This window comes from Vicugna pacos, chromosome 6, assembly GCF_048564905.1.
Source record: "Vicugna pacos chromosome 6, VicPac4, whole genome shotgun sequence".
In the NCBI taxonomy this organism is placed as follows: domain Eukaryota; kingdom Metazoa; phylum Chordata; class Mammalia; order Artiodactyla; family Camelidae; genus Vicugna; species Vicugna pacos.
In genome coordinates, this window is record NC_132992.1 from 17,150,308 (window position 1) to 17,178,261 (window position 27,954).

General features: G+C 39.6%; 2 protein-coding genes across 3 annotated transcripts in view; one reads left to right on the forward strand and one right to left on the reverse strand.

Annotated features, from left to right (window-relative positions):
- SHC4 (SHC adaptor protein 4) overlaps positions 1-27,954 on the forward strand; it is a 109,824-nt gene that overhangs the window by 50,851 nt on the left and 31,019 nt on the right. For both annotated transcript variants that reach the window (XM_006208368.4, XM_072962485.1), the window contains exons 3-6: positions 8,712-8,775; positions 12,174-12,293; positions 22,850-22,903; positions 26,458-26,509. In XM_006208368.4, coding sequence (XP_006208430.1) covers positions 8,712-8,775; positions 12,174-12,293; positions 22,850-22,903; positions 26,458-26,509 — 290 coding nt within the window. The remainder of the gene's footprint in view (positions 1-8,711; positions 8,776-12,173; positions 12,294-22,849; positions 22,904-26,457; positions 26,510-27,954) is intronic.
- Positions 16,809-18,566, reverse strand: EID1 (EP300 interacting inhibitor of differentiation 1). The gene has a single exon (XM_006208367.4). It carries the CDS (start codon positions 18,485-18,487, stop codon positions 17,912-17,914), a length of 576 nt encoding a protein of 191 aa, XP_006208429.1. The 5' UTR covers positions 18,488-18,566; the 3' UTR covers positions 16,809-17,911.

Consider the following 27,954-nt stretch of genomic DNA (forward strand, 5'->3'; position numbering starts at 1 on the left):
TCAAGCCCTAGCCTCACCCATTAAATCAGAACGTCTGGAGATGAGACTCAGTCTTCAGCATTTGTTAATGCTCCCCTGTGTTTCCCCAATGTGCAGCCAAGGTTGAGAACCCCTGCCTAGAGCGTGGATGCATTTTGAGGGACAGATGGACTAGGCCTCTCAGCACCCAGGCTGCCGGATGGGAGAGAGAATGCAGGTCACTCATCACCACCCATGTGTTCTGGGGGTCACGTGAGCAAAGGTGTGAGGACCTCCAGATGCCCTCTGGTGAAAGCCCTTCCGGAGATAGCAGGGTTAAAGGGCCCACAGGGGAGGGGAGAGGATTATACCAAATACTTGTCCCAGCATATTGCGTGACTAAGTTGAATGCAGATTTCCCTTCAAATGGAACATCATCCAATGTGCAGGTGGTATGGCCTTCCCCACCGCAGCCGCTAGGAGCAGGCGCCCTAATTCCTTCGCATCCGCCAACACAGCCATCTGGTTGAAGCTGCAGAGCCCAGAACCAGGTGTCCTGTGCAGTGAGGTCCACTAGAAGTTTTAATCTGCTGGGGGGTTTTTGAACCGATCTGCTTCAGAATCACCAAGGAGTCTGTTAAACTGCAGACCTATAGAATCAGAATCTCTAGGAACGGTCCCAGGAATCTGCATTTTACCCAGCATCCCAGTTGATTCTTAAGAACTTCTAAGTCTGATCACCACTTACCTAAATGGTTATGCCAGTGAATTCTTAGCAGATGTGCCGGCCGAAGTTGTCCTACCAGTGGGCTCAACTGGCTAGGCCAGTTACTTATTCCTTCCAGAGGTACACACACATTTTTTTTTTAAAAAAAGGAACTTACTAGATAAAATCTATAGTATATATACCAAATGGCCCATAAAAACTCCAGAGTTACTTTTTTAAAAACAGTGGTAGAAGTCACACACTCATCCCACCAATTGCTGTCTTGCTCAGTATTATAGATTCCTCTATGGCAAACTGTTTTAAGTATCTTAAGTGGTACCAAATCTTCCTTTTTTTGAAGATAGGCCTAACTTTTGGAAGTAGATGGACATCATTTGAAGTGAAATGTGAATAAAGTGGGTGATTATGTTGAATCTGTTTTGTTTTTTAGAAAATGAATTTTGATTCTTTTTTTTCTTCTCTCTGTTCTACTGAAGTACAGTTGATTTACAACGTTGTGATCGTTTCAGGTGTTCAGCAAAGTGATTCGGTTACACACATACATTCTTTTTCAGATTCTTTTCCATTACAGGTTATTATAAGGTATTGTCTATAGTTCCTGGTGCTATACAGTAAATCCTTGTTGCTTACCTATTTTATATATTATAGTGTGTATCTCTTAATCCCAAACTCCTAATTTATCCCTCTCCCCTGCCCTTTCCCCTTGGTAAGTGTAAGTCTTAAGTGACCACACTGTGTGATCAGTATACTCTTTGACACCAAAAGACATGCCTTCATAATATTTTAGAATATTTTGTCCAAAGCAGGGCTGTTTTAGTTGATTCCAAGGTCAAGGAGAACCGTCTTTTGGATTTACAAATTCCAGTGTGTTTTGTGTGAAATCAACCCCATTTCTCCATTGTCATTTCAGATTTGAAGGTGGATAAGCCATCAGTTTGGGGGGCTGCAGGTGTCTGCATTTTGAAATATGCGATTCTGTTATGGGAAGTCATTGTGGGGACAGGAGAGAATCAGCCTTTCATTTCTTTACTGGGGGAGGCTTGCAGGAGAGGGGCCGTCCCAGGGACAGGATGGCCTTTCACTTCATTAAAGTGCAGTTGGTGGGTCAACATTTGCCAAAGGGCAGAATCCCAGAGTGGAGAGAACAACCTGTGTTCTGCGGTTGCCTGAGCTGGGTAGAATTGCACACGTACTTTATAATCAGATTTTAAATAGGACCCAGGTTGAGCGGAGTGGTGTGATAAGTCCATGTGAGAGTAGATGCTGTGGGCAGCATTGAAAGGTTTGATTTTACCACCCTGGACCCGAAATGCCTATTTCTAAAATGAAAGGATGTATTTTATGGGCTGCGTCCACCCTCCCCAAGTGCATGGGCGATGCCCCCTCGATTACAGCACAAAGGCAGTTTGAAGCTTTCCATTTTCCGCTGGTCTCAGGGCATTGACTGCAGTCATTGTATGCTTATCGCCGTGGAGGAAGGCTCATGTTCTAAAGCGTCCTGTCTGAGGCTTGCACACATTCTCGGATGTCTTTAATTTCACCAAGCTGAACAAAATTGAACACATAGATCACCGAGCCTTGATGTTCTGAAGGCAAAGATTTCAAAAAAGCCGGTACTCGTTTCCCTAGAACAATTGGAACAACATAATACCACACTGCCGGAGTCCAAATGCCTCACAATTCCCCCCCTCATTCATCAATAGGAAGGCATCTGAGACATTCAGGTGACAACTGGTTCTCTGTGACAATTGTTGACTGATTTCTTTAAGGATTCATGTTGGAGATAAAAAGTAAGGGAACGCCCCTGGTGGCTTTGTTTTGCCTAGTATTTCTGAGATTTATTTTGGAAAGGCTCTTGCTGGGATTAAAATTCATTCTCATTCTTGGTTGCCTGGACAAAACAGAACCACTCCTTCTATGAGTCTGTGTGTGTGTGTGTGTGAGTATGTGTGTGTATGTGTGTGTGTGAGGAGATGCGGAGAGACGCCTTTCACTGCTTTGCTGGGACATTTGCCTGGTTTCATGTTACACGTTTTCTGGCTTTCCTATTTACCAAAGAATTGAATTTTGACATTCACTAGAAACTGTTTTGCAGGCCCCTCGCCCTTCCTTAAATGCTCCACTTTGTCTTGTATTAGGATATTGCCTTCCAAATTAACAACAAAAACAAAAACCCAACAAGGATTGGGCAACGTTACTTCCAGAAGAGCTTAACTGTTTAAGGGTTAAAGACACAGGAAAATTATAACTTAAGTTCTGTAGCGGCCAGGGGTGGATGAAGAAAGGTGGCTTTGTTTGGGTGATTAGTTTGGACTCTGCTAAGAGAGACAGAATATCTTTTTTTGGTCTGATGGCGTAGGCAGGGTTTTATATGCTTAAAAGCAAATCTTCAACTGCATTCTCATTCTCTTACATCAGCCCGCTTCTCCCCTTCCCTCTCATGTGGCAAAACAATAAACAAAGTGACCACTGTTGGTGCTGCGGGTCTTTCTCTCTTTCTTTCTAGTACAGGCTCCCGGGGTGGAAATCTTTAGCCATTTAAACTCTGAAAAGTCCTGCTCCCCTAAGAGAGGACGTTTGCTGAATGTTTGCTCGCTGGAGAATGTCCCATGGTCCTCAGCTCGAAAAGGGTTATACAGAAATGCGGGTGGTGGGGGCACCCCTGTCCTTTGAGGAATCCCTGCTCGGAGATCTCTGTGTTTGCTTTTTCCTCGGCATTTGTAAAGTCAGCGCTTTAGGTCGGAAGGTGTGGCTGGAATTCTAGAAAAGCATTGAAAGTGCTATTTGTTCTCGAAAATGTTACAGTTAATCTCTTGGTCCCAGTCTGAGGGGAAGAAAAGATCTTTGTGAAGAAAGGCAAGTATGTGTCTTCCCTGACTGGGGTTTCAGATTTGTTAACAATGATTCCAGCAAAGAAAGCAGAGTTTGAGTGATTATTTGAAAGCAGTGGTTCTTAACCTGGGATCTGAGGATTCCCAAGAGGCCCACAGATGGTTTTCCGTGGGCGGTGCTGAGGGGTGGGGTTGTGGGGTGGACCCTCTAAAATTGAATAGAAACATTTGTACAAACAAGCCTTTCATTGGAGAGAAAACTGTGACTCTCCTTAGTCTCGAGTCAAAAAAAAATGATGACTATTTTTCATATTTCTTTTTTTATTATGGTAAAATACATGTAACATAAACATCACCATCTTAATTACCATTTTAAAGTGTATGGCTCAGTGGCATTAAATACATTCACACTGTTGGCAACTATCATCACCATTCATCCCTGTAATTCTTTTCATCTTGTAAAACTAAAACTATTTCTGTTAAACAGTAACTCCCCATTTTCCCCTAGTCTCTGGCAGTCACCATTCTACTTTATATGATCTTGAATACTCTAAGAACTTTATATAGTGGAGACATGCAGTATTTATCTTTTGATGATTGGCTTATTTTACTTTAATATCCTCAAGATTCATCATGTTGTAGCACATTGAGAATTTCCTTCCTTTTTAAGGCTGCATAATATTACATTGTGTGTGTGTGTGTGTGTGTGTGTGTGTGTGTGTGTGTGTGTGTGTGTGTGTATTTTGCTTATCCATTCATCCATTGATGGACAGTTGGGTTGCTTCCACACTTTAGCTGTTGTGAATAATGCTGCTGTGAATGTGTGTGTACAATATAACTCCTTTTCAAAGCAAGTTCGTAAGTGCAAGTCTCCCCTCTTTTCTTTTGAGTAGAGTTGTATATTAAGAGATTTTCAGAATCTGAGAGGCAGCTGATTTTAAAGTTCTGAGTGAGTCTGCGGTACACACACGTGTGCTTGCCCCCGAGGACATATGGCTGAATGCTCTTTTCTTCCCTAAGGAGGTAACAGCCAATGTAAAGAAAGCAAAGGGCTGGGACAACAAAGGGCTGGAACATCTGTGTGAGTTTTTGCTGGAGCTGACCCCTACCCCTTTGTCTTATCCCCTTGGCAGGTTACCCCAGCCACACTGAGTAACGATTGGCCAAAAAGGAGCCCCTTTCTATGTTGGGGAGTAAGCAAGGGAAGGACCAATATATTTCTCCTCCTAGTCCCCAGAGCCTGGAACTCCCTCCTTTCCATGCACCTAGCAGTGTTACCAAGTCCAAACTCGTTCTGCTCACCACACAACAGGCCAATAAATTGGGAGATGAGGTGTTGGGGCAAGGACGAACAACTTCATTTAGGAAGCCAGCAGATAGAGAAGATGGCAGACTGACGTCCTGGAGAACCATCTTACCCAAATCAGAATTCAGGCACCTTTTTCACTAAAAGGGGAGGGAGTGTAGTTAGTTGTTGCAAATTTCCTAGTGTTGGAATTCTTTGTTCTTGAAGCTGTCCGCCTAGGTCAGGTCACGATGTTCCTGTAAACCTCCAACAAGACAAATGTTATTCTCTATTCTGCAACTTTTTATCTCTATATGAATGGAAAAGTGTTACACCTTTAAAGATCACAGCCTTGAGACTGGGCTTTTCTGGGTATTTCAGGCTAGAGGCAACTTTCTTTTACAAAAGGTGCAGAACCAGTAAGACTAAGCATAGGAAACAGAGCACAGGGTTAGAGCTAAAGGAACAGATCTAATACGGAGTCAGACTTGTTCTTCCCTATTACAGCAATATGGTCCCTCCCTAGGTGAGTGTGAGGTTTGAGGTAAGACCTGGATTTGCATTCTATCTCTCCTACTGTCTGCTGCATTATTTGGAGACAGTTATTTAAATTCTTTGAACTTTAGTTTCCTCATTTGTAAAATGGAGGTAAAAATCCTACCATGAAATGACATTGTTAGGACTGAGATACGTACATCAGGTGCTTAGTGCTGGGCCTGGCTGTATAAACAGGTGCTGCTTCGTTAAAACTTGGGCTCCCTGCTACAAATCTAAAGGGAGGGATTTCTAAAGTGAGAGCATTGTTAAATCTGATCAAGATTTTCTTTTCTTTGTGAAACTATGAGAAATGGAAACAGGCAAATCTACCAAATAAACGGAGGAGGTAAATCTGAGCTTAATGGCTATAAAGATGGAGGAGTTAAAGGCTAGGCTGGGACGGGAGCAGAGAGAGAAATAAAGATCTGTTATTACCTGTTACATGAACATTGTCCCATCTCTCTGAAGTTGTTGGCCAAAGAGAGAAAGGCTGTGTCACTCCATTGGGACATTCTGAACGTGCCCTCACATCTCCACAGTACATGAGCAAAACTCCAACTGAGGAACTACCTTCAAAGTCTTTGGAATATTTGAAAAATTATTTATCCAATCAACTGCACAATAAAGGAAAACATAACACTGTTTACATTGTTCACATCTAAACATTAATAGGATCAAAAACAGGAAACAGCAAATCACACACCCCCAACATCTAAACCAAGCCATTATTTATGGGCCCTTTCTTTGTCCCTATTTACACAGAATTAATTTTATATAGCTGCTACCTATGCGTAGATACCATTCCAAGTTCTACTTTCCCCACTGATTTATATAGACCCCACCTCATATTCTATAGTCCTCATACTTAACATTTCAAGTGAGTGTATTTCTATTGATATGTTGTATCTATATCACAAGCTTTGAGGTTAGTTTTTTACTCTAAAATAAATGTTTCTCCCATACAAATTCTTCCTCCCTTGTCAAAAGCACTGATAAATATGATGTTATTTGTCATCTTTTACCAACTTTATCTCTAGAAAGATTGTATTAATACTAATCAAGGCCCCTAGCAATGGTTAAATATACCTGAAGTGGAATTATTCCCATTTTTCCCAATACTGGATTTTTAATTTTCTTTTTTTGCTAATTTAATGAGAGTAAAGTGAGTATCTTGTAGTTGTTTTAATTTTCAATTTTTAAATTATAACAAATATCAACCTTTTACTGTTTTTTTAAAACTGAACTATTTGTCTCCTTTGGTGTGAACTGTCTAACCCAGGGGTTGGCAAACTATGGCCCTTAGGCTAAATATGAGCAGCTGCTTGTTTTTAGAAATAAAGTTTTACTGGAACTCAGCCTTACTCATTTGTTTACATGTTGTCTGTTGCTGCTGTTGAACTGCAGTGGCAGAGTTGAGTAGGTGCAACAGAGCAAAGGCTAAAAAATGTACTCTGGCTCTTTACAGAGAAAGTTTTCGGCCTCTAATCCCATCTCTCAGCTCTTATTCACTGTTGTTCTACCACACTTTATGCTCCTGCAATATCAAAGTACTGTGGTTCCCCCACATATCGTGATAATTTATGTTTTGGTGTTTTTACGCATGCTATGGCCTCTTTCTGGAATTTTCCAACGCCACTCTGCCAGGAAGTTTCATCCTTCCAAACTCATACGATAAAGCATCTCTTTAATTCCAATTCACAACATTACTTTTTGTTAGAAGATACTGACAGTTGGAATAAGAATCAAGAAAACAATGCCTGGGAAAGCACTTTGTAAAACTATAGGAGCTATGTAAAAGTAACAGCTTCTAATAAGAACTATTGTACCTGGCAGCATCAATGCCCACCTTTGTTTCTACTTTTATTTAAAGCCATTTACAAGGAGCTTTCTAGACTAAAGCACCCCAATTTGTTCTCATGGAGTAAAGGATCTAATTACACCGTTCCTGTAAAACCTCTTTGTTAAGTACCAACAGCATAGTTGGGTGTCTGGACTACTTATTTTGGGAACACTAGAAGCTAATTTGGATCAATTAGATGTGTCTCATCAATTATTGAATAATCATTAAGATGACTCAAAACAGCAATCAACCAAACAAAAGAGGCCAATTCTTTGAGTTGTCCTATTTGACAACAGAGAACAAGGCTGGAATCCTAGAGAAACATTAAATACAAAAATCAGAGAAAATATGCTAATTCAAAAAGCCATTCTATCCATTTGGTTCATATCATTATGTTGAGACCCTGGCTCTGCACTACTATATATATGTAAATATAGATCAATATAATTTTATATATATATTATATATATATTTATCTTTCATGGGTGTGCTTTCCTTTCTCTGTTCCTCCCTTCCTTTGGGAATCAAAAACATCTCATAGAAAATATTTTCAGGAAATCAAATGTATATAAAAACTGTAATGCAATGTTGTGTGTATGTTTGAGTAAGTGTGTGTGTGTGTGTGTGAGAGAGAGAGAGAGAGAGAGAATACAGTGTACTTATTTAAACAATGATGTCCCGTGGATCCGGTAAGGAGCTTAGAAATTTCCATTTGCTTTGTGGAAAGTTTAATATGTGTGTTGAAAGCCACAAGGCGAAGGTTCAGATTACTCCAAGTGAAGGCCTGGGTGGTTATGAATGCTGAGTCCCAGAGACAAAAGCTGTTAGTTATAACTGCATTTCTGGAGAGGAGGGCGCCAGTTCGTTCACCACTTCCATTAGGGAACAACTACTTTTAGCAGTGTCTTTCTCTCAGGAAGTGCAATATGTAGTAAGGGCAGAAAAATAAGCAAAGGAGGAAATTTGTTATTGATTTTCTTTTCTTCTGTGAAATTACATGAAAGCTCAGTGGCTTGTAGCAGTAACTTAGTCAATAAGGCTCCATTTGAAACCACCTTGAAGTTCAATTTTCCCCCGATCCTTTTCAACTTCCTCAAGTGTTTGATTCTTTTGTATTGAATTGTCTTTGGTGCTGAGATACTATGAAGCTTTTTATTCAAAACACCACAGAGATGATTTTGCTAAAGGTAAAGCTGTGAAGTACGCCCAGATGGTAAAGTTCCAGCGCTCCATTTTGGTTAGAAATCGACAGCACTGCACACTAAACCTGAAAAGCCGAGGGAAAACAGAGGTGGAGGAGGTGACTAGTAGGGCTCCTTACCGTAAAGCGATCTGTCAGTATTAGGTGTTGCTGGGTTTTCTGGGGTTCGAGCTGTGGAGACGTTTCCTCCTGTAGGGGTGGGGGAAGGTCATTTATGTCAGACTCACCGTTACAGGAGTGTCCGTTTTGGTCGTAATACTTGCTAACATCTATTGAACATTTCCTGTGTGCTGGATAGTATGCTGAGTCTTTATATGGTTTCTGTTCTGTAGGGAAGCAATAAGTCGCCTGTGTGAAGCTGTCCCTGGGGCCAGTGGAGCCATTAAAAAGCGCAAGGTAAATATTGGTGTGGTTTTCTTGTTTTGTGTTTCCCTAACTGTGGGAAAGATAATATCAAAATAGTTGTTAGTTCATTCCACCAAGTGGACCTAAGGTCCAGAATGGCCTTTATTAGTTGGCCTGGGATCAGAGATGCACTCAGAGTTGTTCTCGTCCTTCAGATTTTTCTGACTTGCCAGACATTGTCTGAAATGGCGATGCCTGGAGTGACAGAGTGGAGAAAGCACCTGGCTCCTTCCAAGTCAGAAAATCTGGTTGCAGGGCTGGGTCTTTACTTAGCTCTGAGCATGATATCTCAGCTCTCTGAGACTCTATTCTTATTCCCGTAAAGTTAAGTTGTTCAACCAGACGACCAGTTTTGGTACCTTCCAGTTTCAATCTTTGGTAATGTATGCATTCTGCATGTTAACATTTTAGACTTTTAAGATTCCTTGTCCTATTTTCAGATGGAAACATGGGTGCTGGTAGAGGTGGGGTAATCAGTGAGTAGAAGGAGCTTTTCAAGCTGAAAGAAAGCATAAGATTTGGTGTTGGACTTGAATTTAAATCCTGTCTCTGCCACCTACTAACTGTGACCTTGGACTAGTCATTTCACCTTCAGGGTCCTTGGTTTCTGCATCTGTGAAATGGAAGAAAACAGCACTTACCTGATAGAGTTGTTTAAGAATTAAATGAAGTGATGTGTTCAAAGTGCCTAACACAGTGTCTGGCCTACATGAGACCTTTCAACAATAATGGTAGTTAGTATTATTGCTATGAAGCTATTAACCCTAGAATATTTAGTTGTTTTGAAGTGTCCAAAGGGGATGGCTAAAGGCTCTTAAGTTAACTATATATATACATATATATATATATATATATATATATATACACACACACATATATACACACACACATACATATATATACACTATAGAATTTAGACTGTTTAAGAGGGAAAGGATTTTTAGAGCTCTTCCAGTCAAACCCTCTTACTTTGCTAGCCACTAAGCTCTGAGAAGAGACTTGCCTGGAGTCACTAGGACAATGGAGGTCAGCGCCAGCTGCAGAAGCCAGGGTTTCAGTTCCAGCTTAATGCTCTATTTTCGTACCACCCATTTTTTATCTTTATTTATTATCTTTCATGAGGCTGAACCCATGGTCACCCAGAGTGACTCAGATGAGCTGCTTGGTATGGGAAACTGAAAAATGGCCCTTGAATTCTATTAGAACTCCTTATTACTAGTTCTTTGACAGAACCCATGGTCTGTCTAGCCTCTCATAACCTCTGTGAATAGGATGTTCCAACTGGATGATCCCAACAAACAGGCTTATTCATTCAAAACTTTCTCATTTCACGAATAGTGGGAGTCTACACTCCAAAACAAAAGAAAACAAAGTGAACCAGGCTATCATCTTTCCAGAAAGTACACATGTAAAGACAAAAGGAAATTTTTTAGTTAATATCCTTTGATTGCTAGCATTTATTGAGCACTTAATAATGCCAGGGACTCGTCCAAGCACTTTATATCTTTTATATTTGTTTTCCTCCCAGTTTGAAAAATTGTGGTAAAATACATAACATAAAATTTACCATTGTAAACATTTTTAAGTGTATGGTTCAGTGATATTAAGTACATTTATACTGTTGTTCAATCACCATCTCCATCTATCCCCGTAACTCTTTTTTTAAGAAAAAAAAAAGACATTTATTTGAAAAACAATATACTTAGAATTGCTTGCTTATAAAAAGCCCATTTCCCCCAAGCCTTGACTTTGTAATTTCATATTAAGCAATGAAGTTATTTTACACAATTTAGTTAAACAATTTAATGGGAATGGCCCCATACTTTTTTATCTTGTAAAACAGAAAGTCTGTACCTATTAAACAGGAACTTCCCATTCCACCCTCTCTCCAGCCCCTGGCAACCACCATTCTACTGTCTCTATGATTTTGACTGCTCTAAGTACCTCATATAAGGGGAATCATAAGTATTTGTCTTATTGTGACTGGCTTATTTCACATTACTTCACATAATGTCCTCAAGGTTCATCCATCCTATAGCATATGTCAAAATTTCCTTCCTTATTAAGACTGAATAATATTTCACTGTATGTATGTATCACAATTTGCTCATCCATTCATATGTTGATGGACACTTGGGTTACTTCCATGTTTTTAACTGTTGTGAATAATGCTGCTATGAACATGGATGTACAAATACCTCTTCAAGTGCTTGCTTTCAATTCTTTTGGGTATATAAAACAAGAAGTAGAATTGCTGGATCATATAGTAGGTGTATTTTTAATTTTTGAGGAACTGCCGTAATACTGTTTTCCGTAGCGGTTGTACCATTGTACATTCCTACCAATAGTGCATGAGGATTTCAGTTTCTCCACATCCTTGCCAACACTTGTTATTTTTTCCTCCTTCCTTCCTTCCTTTTTTCCTTCCTTTTTTTCTCTCTGTCTCTTTTTTTTTTTGACTAGTTATAGATCTATCCAGATTTTCTTCCTTCATGATTTAGTCTTGACAGATATTATATTTCTAGAAATTTGTCCATTTCATCTAGGTAATCCAATGTGTTGACATGCAGTTGTTCATAGTATTCTCTTATAATCCTTTTACTTCTATTGAATTGGTAGTAATGCCCCCCCTTTCCTTTCTTATCTTACTAATTTGAGTCTTCTCTTTTTTCTTAGTTTATCTAGCTAAAGGTTTGTCAATTTTTTTCACCTTTTCAAAGAAACATCTTTGTCTTCATTGATTTTCTCTATTGTTTTTCTAGTCTCTCTAGCATTTGTGTCTGCTCTAGTCTTTATTCTTTCCTTCTATTAGCTTTGAGTTTAATTTGTTCTTTGTTTTTGAGTTCCTTAAGTTGTAAAGTTAGGTTGTTGATTTGAGATCTTTTTTCCCTTTTACTGTGTTTATAGCTATAAATTATATCATAATTTATCATGTTACAGATATAAAAGCACCACTTTCAGTGTGTCTCGTAAGTTTTGGTATGTTGTGTTTTTCATGCTCTTAATCATAACAAAAAACCTAGACAGCAACTTTTTCTCTTTTTTTTTTTCAGACTTGTGTTCAAAAGGACTTGAGAATTTAGCTAGTCCAAACTCTCATGGGAATTCCTTTTATATAAAGCAGGCCTCTACTCCCAACACTTGGGGAGAAGGGAATGTATGAGAGAAGGTCTGAGTGCTCAAGTTGCACTAAACTTACTTAAGAATTTGTTGCATTCCAATTGAGAAAAGTTTTTATTAAAAAAAAGCATTTCATCTCATTTGATTTATTTAAAATGAAATAGGGAGGAAGAATGTGGGCTTTGACCATTTCTTAACATTTTAAAAACATAAATATTCATTCTGTAACAAAACCCATAACTTCGAGTGTTGTTTTGTTGTCTTTAAAGCCTCCAGCCAAGTTCCTATCAACAGTTCTTGGCAAAAGTAATCTTCAGTTCTCGGGAATGAACGTAAAGCTGACCATCTCCACGTGCAGCCTCACACTGATGAACCTTGACAACCGACAGGTAAGAGTGCTGTTTGTAGTTTACCATGTCTGCTTTTCCAGAACAGCTTGGGCATAACAGAGAGAATAAAGTTTCAGACAGCAAGCTTGAACCTTAATAAAACACAAGGGGAAGATCTGCCGAGGGCTTATGCATAACAGTAATTGGAATAGCAGTATTACTAACCCATCACTGGGGCATTTAACTGCCTGCATACTTGCCCCTACCGAATTGGCTTTGTAATAAGAACTCAGGCGCAAAGGCCGTGGTATCATTTAGAATATCTCTGAGTCAATCATTTATTACTCTCTGCCACACACCCTTGAAGGGAAAGCGATTCCATGATCAGAACTAACAGACTGTGTGGTGGATATGGGGAGCAGATGAAGGACAGAGGGGAAAGGGGATGTTAGGTTAAATGCTCTAGCCAACTGAAATTTAAGCAGAAAACATTTTCTTCCAAACCTTAAGGTTGAAAAGCTTTCTCAAATGTTATCGTGTAAACAGTATTTTTGGCTTTGATGATTTATGATGCTGTGGTTTGCCTAAGTTCTCCTTGTAAACATTATTTCTCACAGAACAGCATTGTTGAAAGAAATATGGAAGATATACAGGCACTGCGCTAAATGTGTACTTTAAACTTGGACACTGTTTTTGACTTTACTTCTTATTTTTTTGAACTAAATTCCTTGTGTCAGAGTATTTATGTATGTTAGAGTCTAATTTTTGTCTAATATGTAGTGATTTGAGGTTTTCAGTATTTAAGGTTTTACTCTATGGAGTGCAGTTGATCAGAGACTCATGGGAGGTTTAATGTGTGCTTGGCAATGATAAAACACTAAGAGGCTTTGAGGTCACATATAAGTTGAAAGCCTGGCTTTGCCACTAACAAGCAAGTTACCCTCCCACTCAGTTTTCCTGATCAGTGAAATGAGGATTATAGTGCTTATTCATAGAGTTTCTGAGAAGATGGATTTAACAATACTGTGTCTCACAGGGTTATATAGAGGATTAAGTGAGATCATGGATGTAAATCACTCAGCACAGTGCTCATCACATGGTACCTATTATTATTATTAACTCAAACATTCTTCCCTGAGGCCTTTCATATACTCAGTCCTTAGCAAGGAAAGCATAGTGTTACATGGAAAATTATAAAATTGTCAGTAACACATAAGTACAGTTATACACACTTTGACTTCCATTTTTTTTTGCCAAAAATTTCACTTATGATTTTGAGGGCTGTTTTATTTTCTAAATTAAAAAAAAGAACAAAACACATTGTTTACACAGTAGTATAAAACACCATAGAGGAACGTGCTTAATGTGAAACAATTTAAAATAGATTCCTGTCTGGTCGGGTCCTGGTTGGTTATCCAAGAGAGGTGACATCATTGGTACAATGACAGCAGAACATTTGGGGCTGTACTTGGAAGATGCAGCCTCTCTGGATGGAAGGTGAAACATTCATTGTCTTTCAGATGCTTTGCCCTCAAGACATTTGTGGATGTAAAATTTATTTTTCATTCTCACCCATGTGAATGGTACTAGGAATGCTCAATGCTTTTAGTTATAAGGTTTCATTGAATAGAGGAGCCCTTGAATTATCTCCAGTTTTGTAGGGGAGGAAGAATAAGCAAAGAGAGAGCCATCATGGTGACAGTCTTATGTGCAGAATCGAATGAGCATTTAAAAAAAATGGCTCTTTCCATGGGGTGACTGAAGTGAATGGGGAATTTAGGAAGAATAGGGTTGTGGCATGTATGGTAGGGGGCACAGTTTATTCTCAACACCTCTCTTCCCCTCCACTGCTCTTTTCCAGGCCACTGCAGCTAGAGCTGGTATTGCCACTCGTCCATAATCTTTCAGGCAAACAGGATGGACAATGGGCATGGGTGGCTTCCACTACCAATAGTTACAGCAATGAGGTGTTTTGGGGAGTGATGCACATCTTTTCTGCACGGATGGCATGGACTCGGTGGATCTCAATCATATCAGACCCAGGGGCTGATTTTCTAAGATAATTTTTAAGTATTCTGCAGACCTGAGGAAAGTGGCTGCAGGGGGCGGGGTTGAGGGGTGGTAAAAAAAAAATGTGCCAGTTTGGAGGCTTCTACTCAAGAACTTTATGCATCCCATCAAAAGGCAGCCCAAGTGTTCCAGGGATAGAGGCTGCAGAGAAGCGACCCTACATGCATGAGAAAATGGTTTATTAATTAAAATTTCCTTAAAGAAAAGTACCCTTTGAAGTTCAAAGATAAATACAAATAGTTTTTTCCCCATTTACACTAAGTCTAAGATATACTTTGGACTGAAAACATAAACAGGTTCAAGTTTATAAATCCATTCATAGAAAACAGAGCACTGATGGGTTAGATGGTTCCCATTCATCTTCAGTCACTGAGAACAACATCAAGAATGTAACTATTCACTCCCAGGAAATGTCTCACAGAACCTGAGGCAGAAGATAAGATTACAGTAAACACGTAATGCTTGCAATTTAAAAAACTTACCATATTTGGGGATGGGAAAATACATTTTGGAAAAGCAAGTTATAGGGGCTTTTGTATAGTATTCGTTTTAAAAATTCAAGCAGCAGACACCCTTGACATACTTTATTTTAAGGCCTTAAGCAAAAATGTCGGTCTCAGTAGCTCCCACCCTCACTGTTTCTTTACTCATTTCTACATCCCTGTCACCAACTTTAACAGCTACTGAAATTGAGAAGGGTATTAAAGAGATGATGAAGAAGGTAAAACAGACAGAAAATGGGGACATCTTTAGTCTCCATGAAGGGAGGCAATTCAAATATCTGCCAAGGCCAGGAAGGTAATGCAAACTGTCCAGGTGCAAACACTGGGATAAATGATGAGTGTCACTCGGTCTCCATCTTGGGGAGACAACACTGGGGAACATGATAAAGAGAATACTTGCCCTGTGTAAGAGCAAATCAGAGGCTTCCCGTGTTACTATAGGTCAAGGGCTGCCAGATGAACTTCCACTTAAAAAAAAAAAGGGTGGAAACCTGGAGTTTTGCTGCTATCTCTGGATTATAAAATGTTGGTCTTTAATTAAGAAATTAAAATTATAAGCATGAGCTTAAACAAAATAGATCTGTGTTCTTGAAGACAGCCAACATGGGACATCTGATCTAAGCAAACCTTTTTAGTAAATATGGATAGATACAGAAAGCTCTTCACAAATCACACTACACACTCGTAAGTTTGAGTTCTCTTCCCATTTCACATCCCCACCCTCCTCCCCATCTCAGAATCAGGATTAGAATAACCCCAGAACTCCTTTCTTTCTTTATGTATAGATATGTGTGTCTTCATTTAATCCTCACAATTTATAAAGTTGATTCAATTATGCTTATTTTTAGTTCAAAACCCTGAGGCAGAGAGGTTAATTTACTCAGTTACAGAACTGGTTAGTAGTGAAGCCCAGATTCAAATCAGGTAGGCTGATTCCAGTCTGTGATAAACAAGTAATATTTAAAACAAGTGATTTTACACCTCTAAAGGGATATTATGTTAGCATTTCCCATTCTCAGTAAACATTAACAAGTGTTCATTTCAGTGGCCTTTCAGGTTATTGCCTATTTTTAAGACCAACAAACTAACCATCAGGGGAATGAGTTGCACAGTCCAGGTTTTTCTCCCCAAAATAAGCCTTCAAATCCAACAAGGAGTGGTTTTCTCTTCTGACCCTCTTGCTCCCTGCTCAATCGCAAAGAGAAATAGAGGAAAACTATTTCAGTTTGCAGATCTGTTTTTTCTGAACCTGCTTCCCGGCATCTTTATCTGGAGGTAAATGCAACTAGTCAGGTCATGTGTACTGGCACCCTTTTTATTCTTTTTCTAGAGTACTGTTCATTCAAATCACACAAGCAATTATCTATCCACAGCAGCTACAAGCTGTTTGAAAATGCAATGAAAAGTGAGGCGGGGAAGAGGCAGTAAGATTAAGATGTTTAAGTGCCAACATTTAACCTATCTAATCTGTCTCCACCTAACCCTCCTCTCTCCACCAAGCTAGTGTTTGAATTATGATCATCCTTACTTGTCAGTGCTGTATTTAACAGAAAAGAACCCCTCCTCCCTAAAAGACAGGATGACCTTAACATCAGTAAGGCTCCAGTTCATCCTGTTGTATTGGATGTGTCCTTTACTGCTGTAACAAAGCAAGAACATCTGGATCTTTTTACTGATCGTAAGTCCTGCAGGTATACTCAGTTTTACTGGGCACAGCCTTTTGACTATTATTTACACAGAACTTCAGCATCTTAATAACCACAAAAACTTGCTTAAGGATTTGGTAGCTTTTCCCAGGTTGGCACATTCTTACAGGAATTTACTAAGTTTAGTTTCCACCAATTAATTTGTAAATCAGGTATTTAAAGCTGGATGCTTTCCCTTGTAAAGAGTGGTTCATAAACCTTAAGGTGGTTGCAATCGTACAATAAAACAGTATAAAACAATAAAAGGTAGTATTAGAGAAAGTATGTATGCAATGCCATTAGCCAAACAAACAAAATACACAGAACAAGAAATTTTTATTATCTCGAATGCTGGTGCAAACCAATAACAAGTTTAATTAGAGGAGGAGACAGAGGGAAACTTCAGACACTAAGGTGGGTTTCTGGGCAGGTTTAAAAACCTTTAGGGGTTGACAGCATAATTGCTCATAGTCTTTTTGAGATAATAGGGTTTTCCTTTTACTTGACAATATTCACTTAACAGTTCCTACGCTATGAAGTTCAACCAAAGTCTTTTGCCTGTAAAGTTAAATGAAAGAGAGCAAGTACAACAGAAAATTTCTCTAGTATATAAGGATGTTAGAAAATTTGTTTTCTTTATACTTTTACATACAGTTTAATGTCTAAATTTGAAACTGTATTAAAGACGTCTCAATTTTTGACTTTCAAAAATGGTCAAGACAATGACTTCTCGAATTAAAGATTACAGTAGCTTTAAAAATGATGATACATGTACAAACAAAATCTCAAATACTCTTGGAAACACTTTTTAAGATACAGCACACGTGACATACTTCTTTCAGGGCATGATTATCCTTTCAGGATACTGAAGAGTACTCAGTTTATCTTACACTAAAAATTTAGCCTTTGGTAACTACGGCTTGGCTAGATCACAACATGGAATCCTCAGAGTTTTCTCAATAGGCTTTCAGTCCAAATAACTCAAAAGACATCTCGTGTCCTAAGCTGGGTAAACTGATTGCTTTTTTTTTTAATATTAATTAATATCAGTGGGCTGTTGTAGTGGCAGTTTGTCTTGGTCATGACTTAATTATTGCAAAGCCATCCCTTACAGTGAAATATGAAAGATATTTCCCCCAACGCAAGGCAATGAAACTGGATCAATAACAAAGTCAAAGCCATAGGTGTTTCAGGACATTCTTGAAAAGAGGTTTCAACAGTACTAAGTTCCTTCTTCTTTAACAATTTTCTTCCTTTTTCATAACTGTGCAGTCACTACCCTATTGTATTCTGCAAAACAAAAAAAATTTTTTAAGATCAAGTTCTTCATTGGCACGGAACTATTTGGAATGAACCCAAGAGACAATGGAATGCTGGGTGTCTCCTCAAGTAGTTTCCTCCTCTCTTCACAGCATTTTTACTACTCTCTATCAATAATCTCATCACAGCCGAGTTCTTCGGTCAGACGATTGACAACCATAAGTGAAAAAAGCTCTTCGATAAAAGCCAGCTGATCAAACGGGGTCTTCTCATAATGCATCTGGAACCCGCCATCCAGAGCTGCTTCTCTGGCTCTGGAGGTTCTCAGGAACATCTTGTTGGCTTCTTCAAGGGCCGCTGATACTCTGTAGCCCGCACCGCTCAGCTGCTCCTCTTCCGGATAGTCGTAGTCCTCCTCCCAGTCATCAAATTCCTCACCCTCGTCCTCGCTCTCGAAATCAGGGCCCGCGATCTGGCCCGGCTGCGCCCCGGGGCTGGGCTGGATGGCCAGGCCTCGCTGCCCCTGCGGCTCCGCCATTGGCTGGGCCGCCTCCTCCTCCATCGGGCCTTCCTCCTCCAGCTGTGGCGGGGCCCCGGGGCGGGAGGGGTTCGGGGATGGCTCCCGGCTCCCGCTGCCTACCTCCATCTGCGGAAGGTCACCCTCGCCAGGCATCACATCCATCTGCAGGTCGTTGCTCTCCTCGTAGAGCTCGGACAGCTCGTGCATTTCCGACATTGTGCAAGCGGCTCAAGCTCTCGCCAGCGGTTTTCAGCAAGATCGGAGCTACGCGGCCGTGCGGTTGTGCGCTTGCGCAGGCGCCGTGCGCTGGCGGGACCCTGCGTGTGTGCGCGTGCGCGACCCCCAGACACCGCCTCCCGCTAGGCGCGGCGCGCGGGCGCTGGCCGCTCTGTGCTCCCCTAGGGGCCGTCCGGGGGGCGATGGGGTGTCGTTTCTATCCGTCCGCAGTTCATACCTAAACACTGTGCATACAGGAGCATTGCTTATCCTCCGCCTTTCTTAACCACTCTGCTGCTTGTAGTGCTCTAAACTTGAAAATACTTTACATGTCTTCTGTAATGATGCTTAAATCCTGCTCCCGCCTCGCCCTCTCTTTTCCCCCAGCCCCAGGCCATCGCATCTGCTCCCCGGTTTTAATTACGCCTTATCTATGCCGTAATAACTGTTCAGTCCGTACCTCCAAACTTTACGGGGTTCTCAAACACAGATCATGTTAAAAACTGATCTATTTATTTCTCCTGTTTCATTAAAAAAACAAAAGTTAAATTCACAAATAAGCATATTATAAGTGCTCTTTAAAAAATACATAGTGAAGAAATACTATACTTGGTCCCATTCTTTTTGCATAAGGTAACTTTACACTGTTGTCAATTGGTTGTTCTCTTTTTTTATTGAAGTGTAGTTGGTTTACAATACTGTATGAATTTCAGGTGTACAGCAAAGTGATTCAGCTCTCCATTCAGCTCTCTATTTTATTAGATTCTATTATATATATTAGATTCATTTCCGTTATAGGTTATTACAAGGTATTGAATATACTTCCCTGTGTGCCACAGTATGTCTTTGTTAATCTGTTTTATATATAGTGATATGCATCTGTTAATCCCATACTCCTAATTTATCCCTCCTTCCCTTTCCCTTTTGGTAACCACAAATTTGTTTTCTGTGTCTATGAGTCTCTTTCTGCTTTTTAAATAAATTCATTAGCATTATTTTTAGATTCCACTTATAAGTGATATCATATACTTCTCTCTCTCTTTGTCTGACTTACTTCACTCACTATGATGATCGATCATCTCCAGGCCCATCCATCTTGTTGCAAATGGTACTGTTTAATTCTTTTTCACAGCTAAGTAATATTCGTGTGTGCGTGCGCGCGCGCGCGCGCGTGTGTGTGTGTATGAATACCACATCTTTATCCAGTCATCTGTTGATGGGCACTTAGATTGCTTCCATGTCTTGGCTATTGTAAATAGTGCTGCTGTGAACATTAGGGTGCATGTATCTTTTCAAGTTAGAGTTTTGTCTGTCTGGATATATGTCCAGGAGTGGGACTGCTGGATCGTATGGTAACTCTATTTTTAATTTTTAAAGGAACCTCCATACTGTTTTCCATAGTAAGCACTAACTTACATTCCCACCAACAGTGTAGGAAGGACCCCTTTTCTCCTGGTGTGTATTCTTTAAATCTCTTTTCTTTGTATTTACATGGATTTATATGTCCTCATGGAAAAATCTTATTTTTTTAATGTCATACCTAATTGTCTTAAACTTACAAAATAAGCAAACCAAAAAACCCTCATCAAGGTCTTGAAGATTTAACTGCATTAGTATCCATAGACAGTATTTTTTCATAGTATTCTATTTGTGTAGCTGTACTATAGTTAAAAACTATGCACAAATACTTTTCTATTTCTTGATATAATAAATTATGAGTAAATGAACAGCCACATGTGCCAATTATTCTCTAGAATAAAAACCTACAAGTGGAAAGGTGGAATTGTAGGGTATGCATACTTTAATTTTAATATATGTCAAGTTGCTCTCCAAACTTGCTGTGCAAATTTAAGCTCTAGCCAGCAGTGTTTGAGAATATTCACACCCTTGCCACATATGATTTTGCTGAACTTTAACAATTTTATCAATTTAATGGTGTTTTGTTTCATTTTCTATAACCTTGATTTCTTGGAAATTGATTATCTTTTAATATGTTTATTAAACATGTATTCTAAAAATTAAGTGGTCTTATTTCGAGTTTATTTCTTTTTCTTACTGATGTAGGAATTTCTTATAAACTCTGTATATGAATACTTTGTTCCACATGTTGCGAAATTCTCTCTGCCTGTTGTTTCTTATTTCACGGGTCTTATACAAAAGTTTAAAAATGAGTTTTCATGTAATAAGATTTAAGAGTTTTTTTTTCTGTATGTCTTTTTCTTTCTATTAAGTTAAATTTACCTACCTCAGAGGTCAAAAGCATAATCTTTTATCTGTCTTCTAATATTTGTCTAGATCTTTTATGGATCAAACATTTATTTATAGCAATAGTATGAGGACAGGATTTATTTGTATATTTTTCCCATATGTGTAGCTGATTCAGCTGACTCCACTGATTTAATCACTTGTCCTTTTGTCTCCTGTTTGGTGCCACATTTATCATAGAATGAAAGGCCACGAAAGTGTGAATCTTTTCAGACTTTGTAGTCTAGTGAATTTCCATTTTTTTAGAATACATCTTGCTAATAAGGAAAATCTCTTGTCTCTTTGTTCTTTAAAAAATTACCTCAGCTCTTTTTGCACATTTATTCTTTCATGTGAATTTTAGAAGTAGTTTGAAAAGTTCCTTGAATGACATTGGTGGAATTTGTATTGGAATTACATGGAATTTATAGATTAACTTGGGGAAGAATTGACATCTTTACAATGTTGTCTTCTAATTGATAAAGGTGACGTGTGTACTTTCTACTTGTTCAGGTCTTATTTATATCCTTCAATGAAGTTTTCTAAAAAGTCTTATGTGGTTATCATTAATTTTATACTTAGTTTCTCTTGTAAAATGTACCTCCCTCCTCCCTTCTGCACAGTGTCACATTGGCTATTGGTGATATATGGGAAAAACATTGATCTTTGTGTATTGATTTTGTTTTTAGTAATTATTTTTAACTGAAATATAAATACAGGAAACATAAATATAGAAAAGTACATAAATCATAAGTATATAGATTGATTATTACAAAAAAAAAATCTGTGCAACCACTACAGTTCAAGGAACACCATTTGCAAGATCCCAGAAAGCCACTTGCTTTCCCCTTCCTTTGCCCCAAAAGTCATCACTATCCTGAATTCAAACAGAATAAAAGAATTTTGCCTGTTTTCAAATTTTATGTAAGTTATACAGTCTTTGTGTCTGGATTCTTTTGCCCAAGGAATCTGTTGCTGCTATGTAGTAGTCTATTGTTTGTTTAATTATGGGGGAAGTAATTGGGTTTATTTATTTTGTGGGGAGGCACTGGGGATTGAGCCCAGGACCTCATGCATGCAAAGCACGCACTCTACCACTTGAGCTACGCCCTCCCTCATTGTTTGAATATCACAATGATCATCATTAGGGTTGTTTCCAGTTTGGAGCTATTATGAACCGGTCCGTGATTATCTTCCTTGAGAAGATCTTTCGGTGCACGTATTTACACAGTTCTTTTGGATATGCATCGAAGAGTAGAACTGCTTGCTCATTTTATATGAGCAGCTTTAGTACCCTGTTTAGCAAATCTGAACACAAGATTAGCCAGTTGGTGCACAGTTGTTTTAGTGAACCTTCAAAACCGTATAACAAACACATCTCTGCAAGTTGATCACTACATTCTGGTTTCCAAACAAGCAAGCGGAGAATCTCAAGTAAGAGACAATTTTCTTCACTAATTATTGCGGTTCAGTTGGATAGTCTTACTTCATATCAGAAGTCCTAATGTTAGTGCCTTTGTAAGGATACTTTTGGTGGCAAATGACTCAAACCCAATTCAAAGAAACTTATATAAAAATAAAGAAAATAGAAAAATACATAAAAACATAAACGGAGGGGGGAAATGTATGGGTTGAAGTGATGAAACAAATGTTACCCACTGACTTTCACTATTTTTAATTCTCAGCTCTGATTTTCTCCAAGAGAGAAAGCTTCGGTTGCCAACATATGGCAGCAAAGGATGAGTCTTAGAAACTTTGGCTTATACTAAGGTCTTAAGTGGCAGGGAGAGATGCATTATCTTCTATTATTCCTCTCAGTTCTTCCGCAAAGATAATGTTGATTGACTTTGCCATGCTCAGAGAGGGGATGTTTTCTGATTGGCTAGGCCTGGATCATGTGTCCACCTGCAAGGAGAAGGGCCGTGAGAAGGGCGTGTCACACCCACCTGAACCTCATGCTCTAAATGAGATTATTATAGAACGTGGCTGGAGCGGTTGCCAAAGGGAGGCTGAATAGGCGAAAACAAAACAAACAAATGTATGTCCATTACTGTTAGATGGTATGTAATTAGGTATAATTAACTTATAGCATCACACATGTTTGTTTCTGTTTTCCAGATTATTGCAAATCATCATATGCAGTCTATTTCATTTGCCTCTGGAGGAGATCCTGTAAGTATGAATTCATGAAAGTTCTTTCTATAAGAGTTAAAAGAACTTCCATGTAAAGCGTATTAGTCACTACATGTCTTTTCCACATATCTTACAACAGTTTGTGAATAGACACATGTAGCAGTTAATCAGAAATTTGGTTTTGACAAAATATTTCCTGTCACTGATTTTTAAAATATTTGGATTAGTAGATGAACAGATAATACTCCATTGTGCTGTTGGCCATGGAGTTATCATCTGAGGAGCTTCCTGTAGATAACATCAAATTCATAAAAAAACAAAAATGTCATACATGTGTTGCTGGTCCTCTCTCAGAATTCTTTTCAACACAGAGTTCCAGGCAGATCCTTAATCCATTGGATTTGGCATAGGAAGGTCAGCCTATTTGGCATTCTGGTTGTCAGCCAAGGCAGCTAAGTCTAACCTGAACAACCAAGTTTGCACGAACGCATGGTGCAACTTGCAGTTCCTCCCTCCCACGAGGCCACATGGTGCTCATTTCCATGAATTGTATGGGACCCAGTGGGTGCTCTCACTCCCCGCCTTCTTGGCAGAGTGGAGGGTGATTCCCTGACCCCCAACTGCATCACTTCTGGGACCAGAGCAGAAGGAGAGAGGCATTGAAGCTAGGATGCCTGTGACTGACCAAGAAACAAGCCTGTTTAAACTGAGGGAGCTGAAGGAGGATTTTGCTCCTCTGTGACACTGTGACATTTTTCTTGTACCTGCAATATACGGTTGGCCCTTGAACCACACGGGGATTAGGGGCCCCGGTCTTCCACAAAGTCAAAAATCTATGTACACTTTATTGTGGGCCCTCCATATTTGCCGTCCATGCAGTCTTGTGATCTGGCCTCAGCAGCCACACCACAAGATGTGTTTGGTAGTAGAGAGGATCAACTACCAGCCTGAAAAGGCAGAGTCATCACTTCTCTTCCTGACTCACTGTAGCTCGACCATCCATGAAGGAGCTCAAATACTTTCCTTAAGCAATTCAGAGTAATGAGTTCTACATAAAAGTAGTGTGAAAAATAATTGCTGTTTGCCCTAAATTTCCCTTTTCAAGTTTCAAGGGTTGCTGTCATTTTAGAATTGGTATGAGAATCCTCATTTACCCTAGCCATGCCCTGTGTGGTGTCTTAGTTCTCCAGAATCCTAATTCTTCTTAAACTGTCTTCCTGTGCCTTTAGTTCTTTCAACCAACCAAAGCACTGCCCCTGCCAAAAACACACAGGAGAGAATTAGTAGCCACTCTAGGAAAGTTTGTACCTACTGAATGGAGTCTACGGCTGGGGAGAAATCCTGCTGGTTTTAAATAGAAAACTGGAAGAACCATGAAGCATTGGCATTAGAGGTCCCCCAAGTGACATTTTTCCCACAGGGCAGGGGGATAGGATGGAGAAGTGCCAGACTCTGGAGTCAAGCAAACTTGTCTTTTTTAGACTCTCTAAGCTTCAGTGTCCTCATCTGTAAAATGCGGAATGGTCACTCTTGCCTCACAGTGTTGTGAGAATTAAGTGAAAGGGTGCGTGTAAACTGCTAGCACAGTGCCTGGCACAGAGTGATAGGAGAGAGCCATCCCCACTGTTGCTGATACACGTCTGTATTTGCTTAGGATGCTCACTGAGATCATTTACAACTTCACGGCTAACTGCCTGGGTCCAAGGAGTAGGAAGCCAAAAGTCTCCGTGACTCAATGTAGTACCCTTCTTCCTACCAGATTCCCTCCAAAGTTTACAAAATACTGAGTGACCGCCTCCTCACCTTGTGACCTTGCTACCCGCACTTTTTCTCTCTTCTCAAAAACAGTTTACTTGTTCTTCTGTCAGCCCTGAAGACAGTTCTTGGTAGTGCTTCTGTGTCTGTACATACTTTATCCATTTCAGGAATGCATTATGAGTATGTCCAAATTAAATACATTTTTTTACACTTCCCCCCACTATTTGTGCTTCACTTTTAACCTTCTTTAAATTCTCCCAGATATTTACAGTTACAGAATTTTAGGACTGTAAGAACATTGGAGATTCTTTTGAAGATGAGGATACCAAGGTCTGGAGAGGTCCCATGACCTCTTTCTCATCAACTAACATAGTAGAAAACATTGCTAGCATCATACCACATCTTCAACTTAAAAAAAAAATTTTTTTTAATTTTTCTGGGGGGAAGTAATTAGGTTTATTTATGTTTTTAAATGGAGGTCCTGGGTGCAAGCCCCAGGACCTCCTGCATGCTAAGCATGTGCTCTACCACTGAGCTACACCCCGCCCAGTCTTCAACTTTACAATTAGCAGCCACGCCCGCAGCAATTGTGGCTTTGCTTCTAACTCATAAAGATCATAGGTATGACCTTATTTATCTACAAGATATTTAAAATCTTTTATCTTTTTTGCATAAGACAGATTTACTAAGGTGTGTGTTATTTTTAAAAATAACTGAAGACAAGTTAGGCTGACCCTGAGATCCGCTTCCCATATGATTCATTGTGGGTTATTAAGTGATTGTCCTTGAGGGTATTACAAACATGGGCTTTTATTTCCTGCCAGTTGATTGCATCTTCCCTCTCTAGAGTCACACTTCTGATCTACAAATGGCAGTGTGTGTATATTTTTTCTGAGAACTGAGATAACAAAAAGCAACTTTAATTATTAAAATCTTATCATTCATCAGCATACTGTTTTCAAGTCAGAATTACCAAGTGGCTTTTTGTTTGTTTGTTTTTGCAAAGTCAGCAACACATTCCTTTTTTGAACTCGTTAGGTTTTATTATGGATTCTCTTTTTCAAAAATGATCTTTTCTTTCTATGTATTGATCAGATAAATGCCTTGCATTTTTGCTTTATTATTCCTTCAGTTGCACTGTGCACAAGCAAGCTAACAACCATGAAACCCTGGTCTCTTTAATCGACTTATTTTCTAATGTACATGGTATCTGTTTGGACAACTGGGAAATCATGGTGCCCTGTCCTAGTTAATGACATCTTTGTGGTCGCAACACTGGTATTTCATCTCTCAGCACAGAAGAGAGTTACAGTCAGTCCCTAATCATTTTTAAAGAATATTTGTCTTAACATATCCCCTACCTGCATTCTCTCTTCTTTTAAAAAGTATGTTTATTAATTTATTTTGTAGGGGGAAGGAAAGGTAATTAGGTTTACTTATTTATTTTTAGAGGAGGTACTGGGGATTGAACCCAGGACCTTGTGCATGCTAAGCAAATACTCTACCACTTGAGCTGTACCCTCCCCTGGCACCTGCATTGTCTTATATTCTTAGTGACATAGTCTGCCTCCAAATTTTTAATCTTCAAACCTCTCCCCAAGGGGCAGAGAATGTGGACTCCACAGTTGCTATATATATATATATATATATATATATATATATATATATATATATATATGATGTATATCTGTTTATGTTCCCTACTAGGATGCTTTCCTTTTTTTTTTTAAACAGAAACATTAGTATAAGTCTGAGTGTCATATCCTAAATGTACTCTTACCTTTCAACAGTACAATCCATTCATTTTAAATGCAATCATTTTCCCTTTTTTATAGGATACTACAGACTTTGTTGCCTACGTAGCTAAAGATCCAGTTAACCAACGAGGTATGGAAAGCAACTTCTAGATTTTCTTAAGAGCTGGTATATTGTAACTTCAAAAAGTAACAAGCAATTATTTTCAGTATAGAAAGTGACGAGGATCCCTGGAGTGCTATGTTGGGGTCTAGAAATACTATGTAAATTTGAGTTTGAAATAAAGAGCCCTGCTAGCAGGGCAAAGTAGAAAAAATACATAGGTGGAATTTAAATCCCAGTCATTTGAGAGACCCATACACCCAAAGGTTTCTTACCTATTTGTGTAAATGAAAAAGAAACTGTTTTGGTTGCGATAGACAGGGCTGGCTGCCACCTCCCCAGGGGACAAATGAATCACACGTTAAGACCCAAGCCAATGAGGTCATTGGCCTGCAGTGCCCTTGGCAGGTATGTCCACGTGCGTGTGGTGTGTGTGTGTGTGTGTGTTGAGCCTGTGCACTTGCAGTTCAAAGGCCTGGCATGTCTCTTTGAGTGGCTTTCTCTCAGTTTTAAATGTCTCTTCTCTTCTTCAAAGAGACCTTCTTTGACTGACAGCACCTCCTGTCTCCAGTAGTCTATCCCACCCTCCTGGGTCATAACACTATTTCTCTTCTATTGACACTTACCCCACATTTTGGTTATTTTATTTACTCACTTGTTGATACATTTAGTGTCTGTCCTTTCTGTGAAAAGCTCCAAGAGGACAGGATAACCTGTGTGTCTTATTCCCCATTGTTTCCCAAGCACTCATTACAGTTGCACATGGCCGATGCTTAGTAACCTTTTTTGTTGAATGGCGGAGCAAGTAGAGGAGTGAGCTGCTTAGTTGTCTCATCCCGGGATTTAGCAAGGCTGCCTAGGGAACTCCTCTCCCAGCCACGCTTCGGATCAGGAGCCTGAAGTTCCTCAGGTCACTGGACCTCTATGGACAGACATGACCGTAGTGTTGCTTCTCAGCCTGAACTCCGGGACATTCAGACTTCTCTTAGGGACGAGTGTTGGGCTGCTTCTCCCCTTTAACTAGAGCCTCCTGCTCAGGCAGCATCCTCTGTCACCCCAGGGGGTGTGGGTTTGCCCCTACAAACACTTATTAAGCACACATGGAGTGGAATTTGGAAATTCAAGGACCTCTAAGACCCAGAGGTGGAAAGGCACATGGCACACTGAGGAGCAGATGTGTAGAGCACACTTACTAGAATGCAGATTGTGTATGGAGGGGGAAGAGTCAGAAAGGCATCCAGAGGGCAGACAGGGGAGAGCTGCTAAGTAAGGACTTAATCCTGTGGGCTGACGGGTGGAGAAGGCTGTTCACCAAGCAGAGATTTAGGAAGGTTGATTTGGCGGCAGGATGCTGTAGATGGATTCAAGGAGAAATTTAAGGTGGGAAGATCCATTTGGAAGCTCTTGTGATTGTCAGAAATGAAATTATGAGGACCAGCTGCTGGCACAGAACCTGGCACATAGTAGATGCTCAG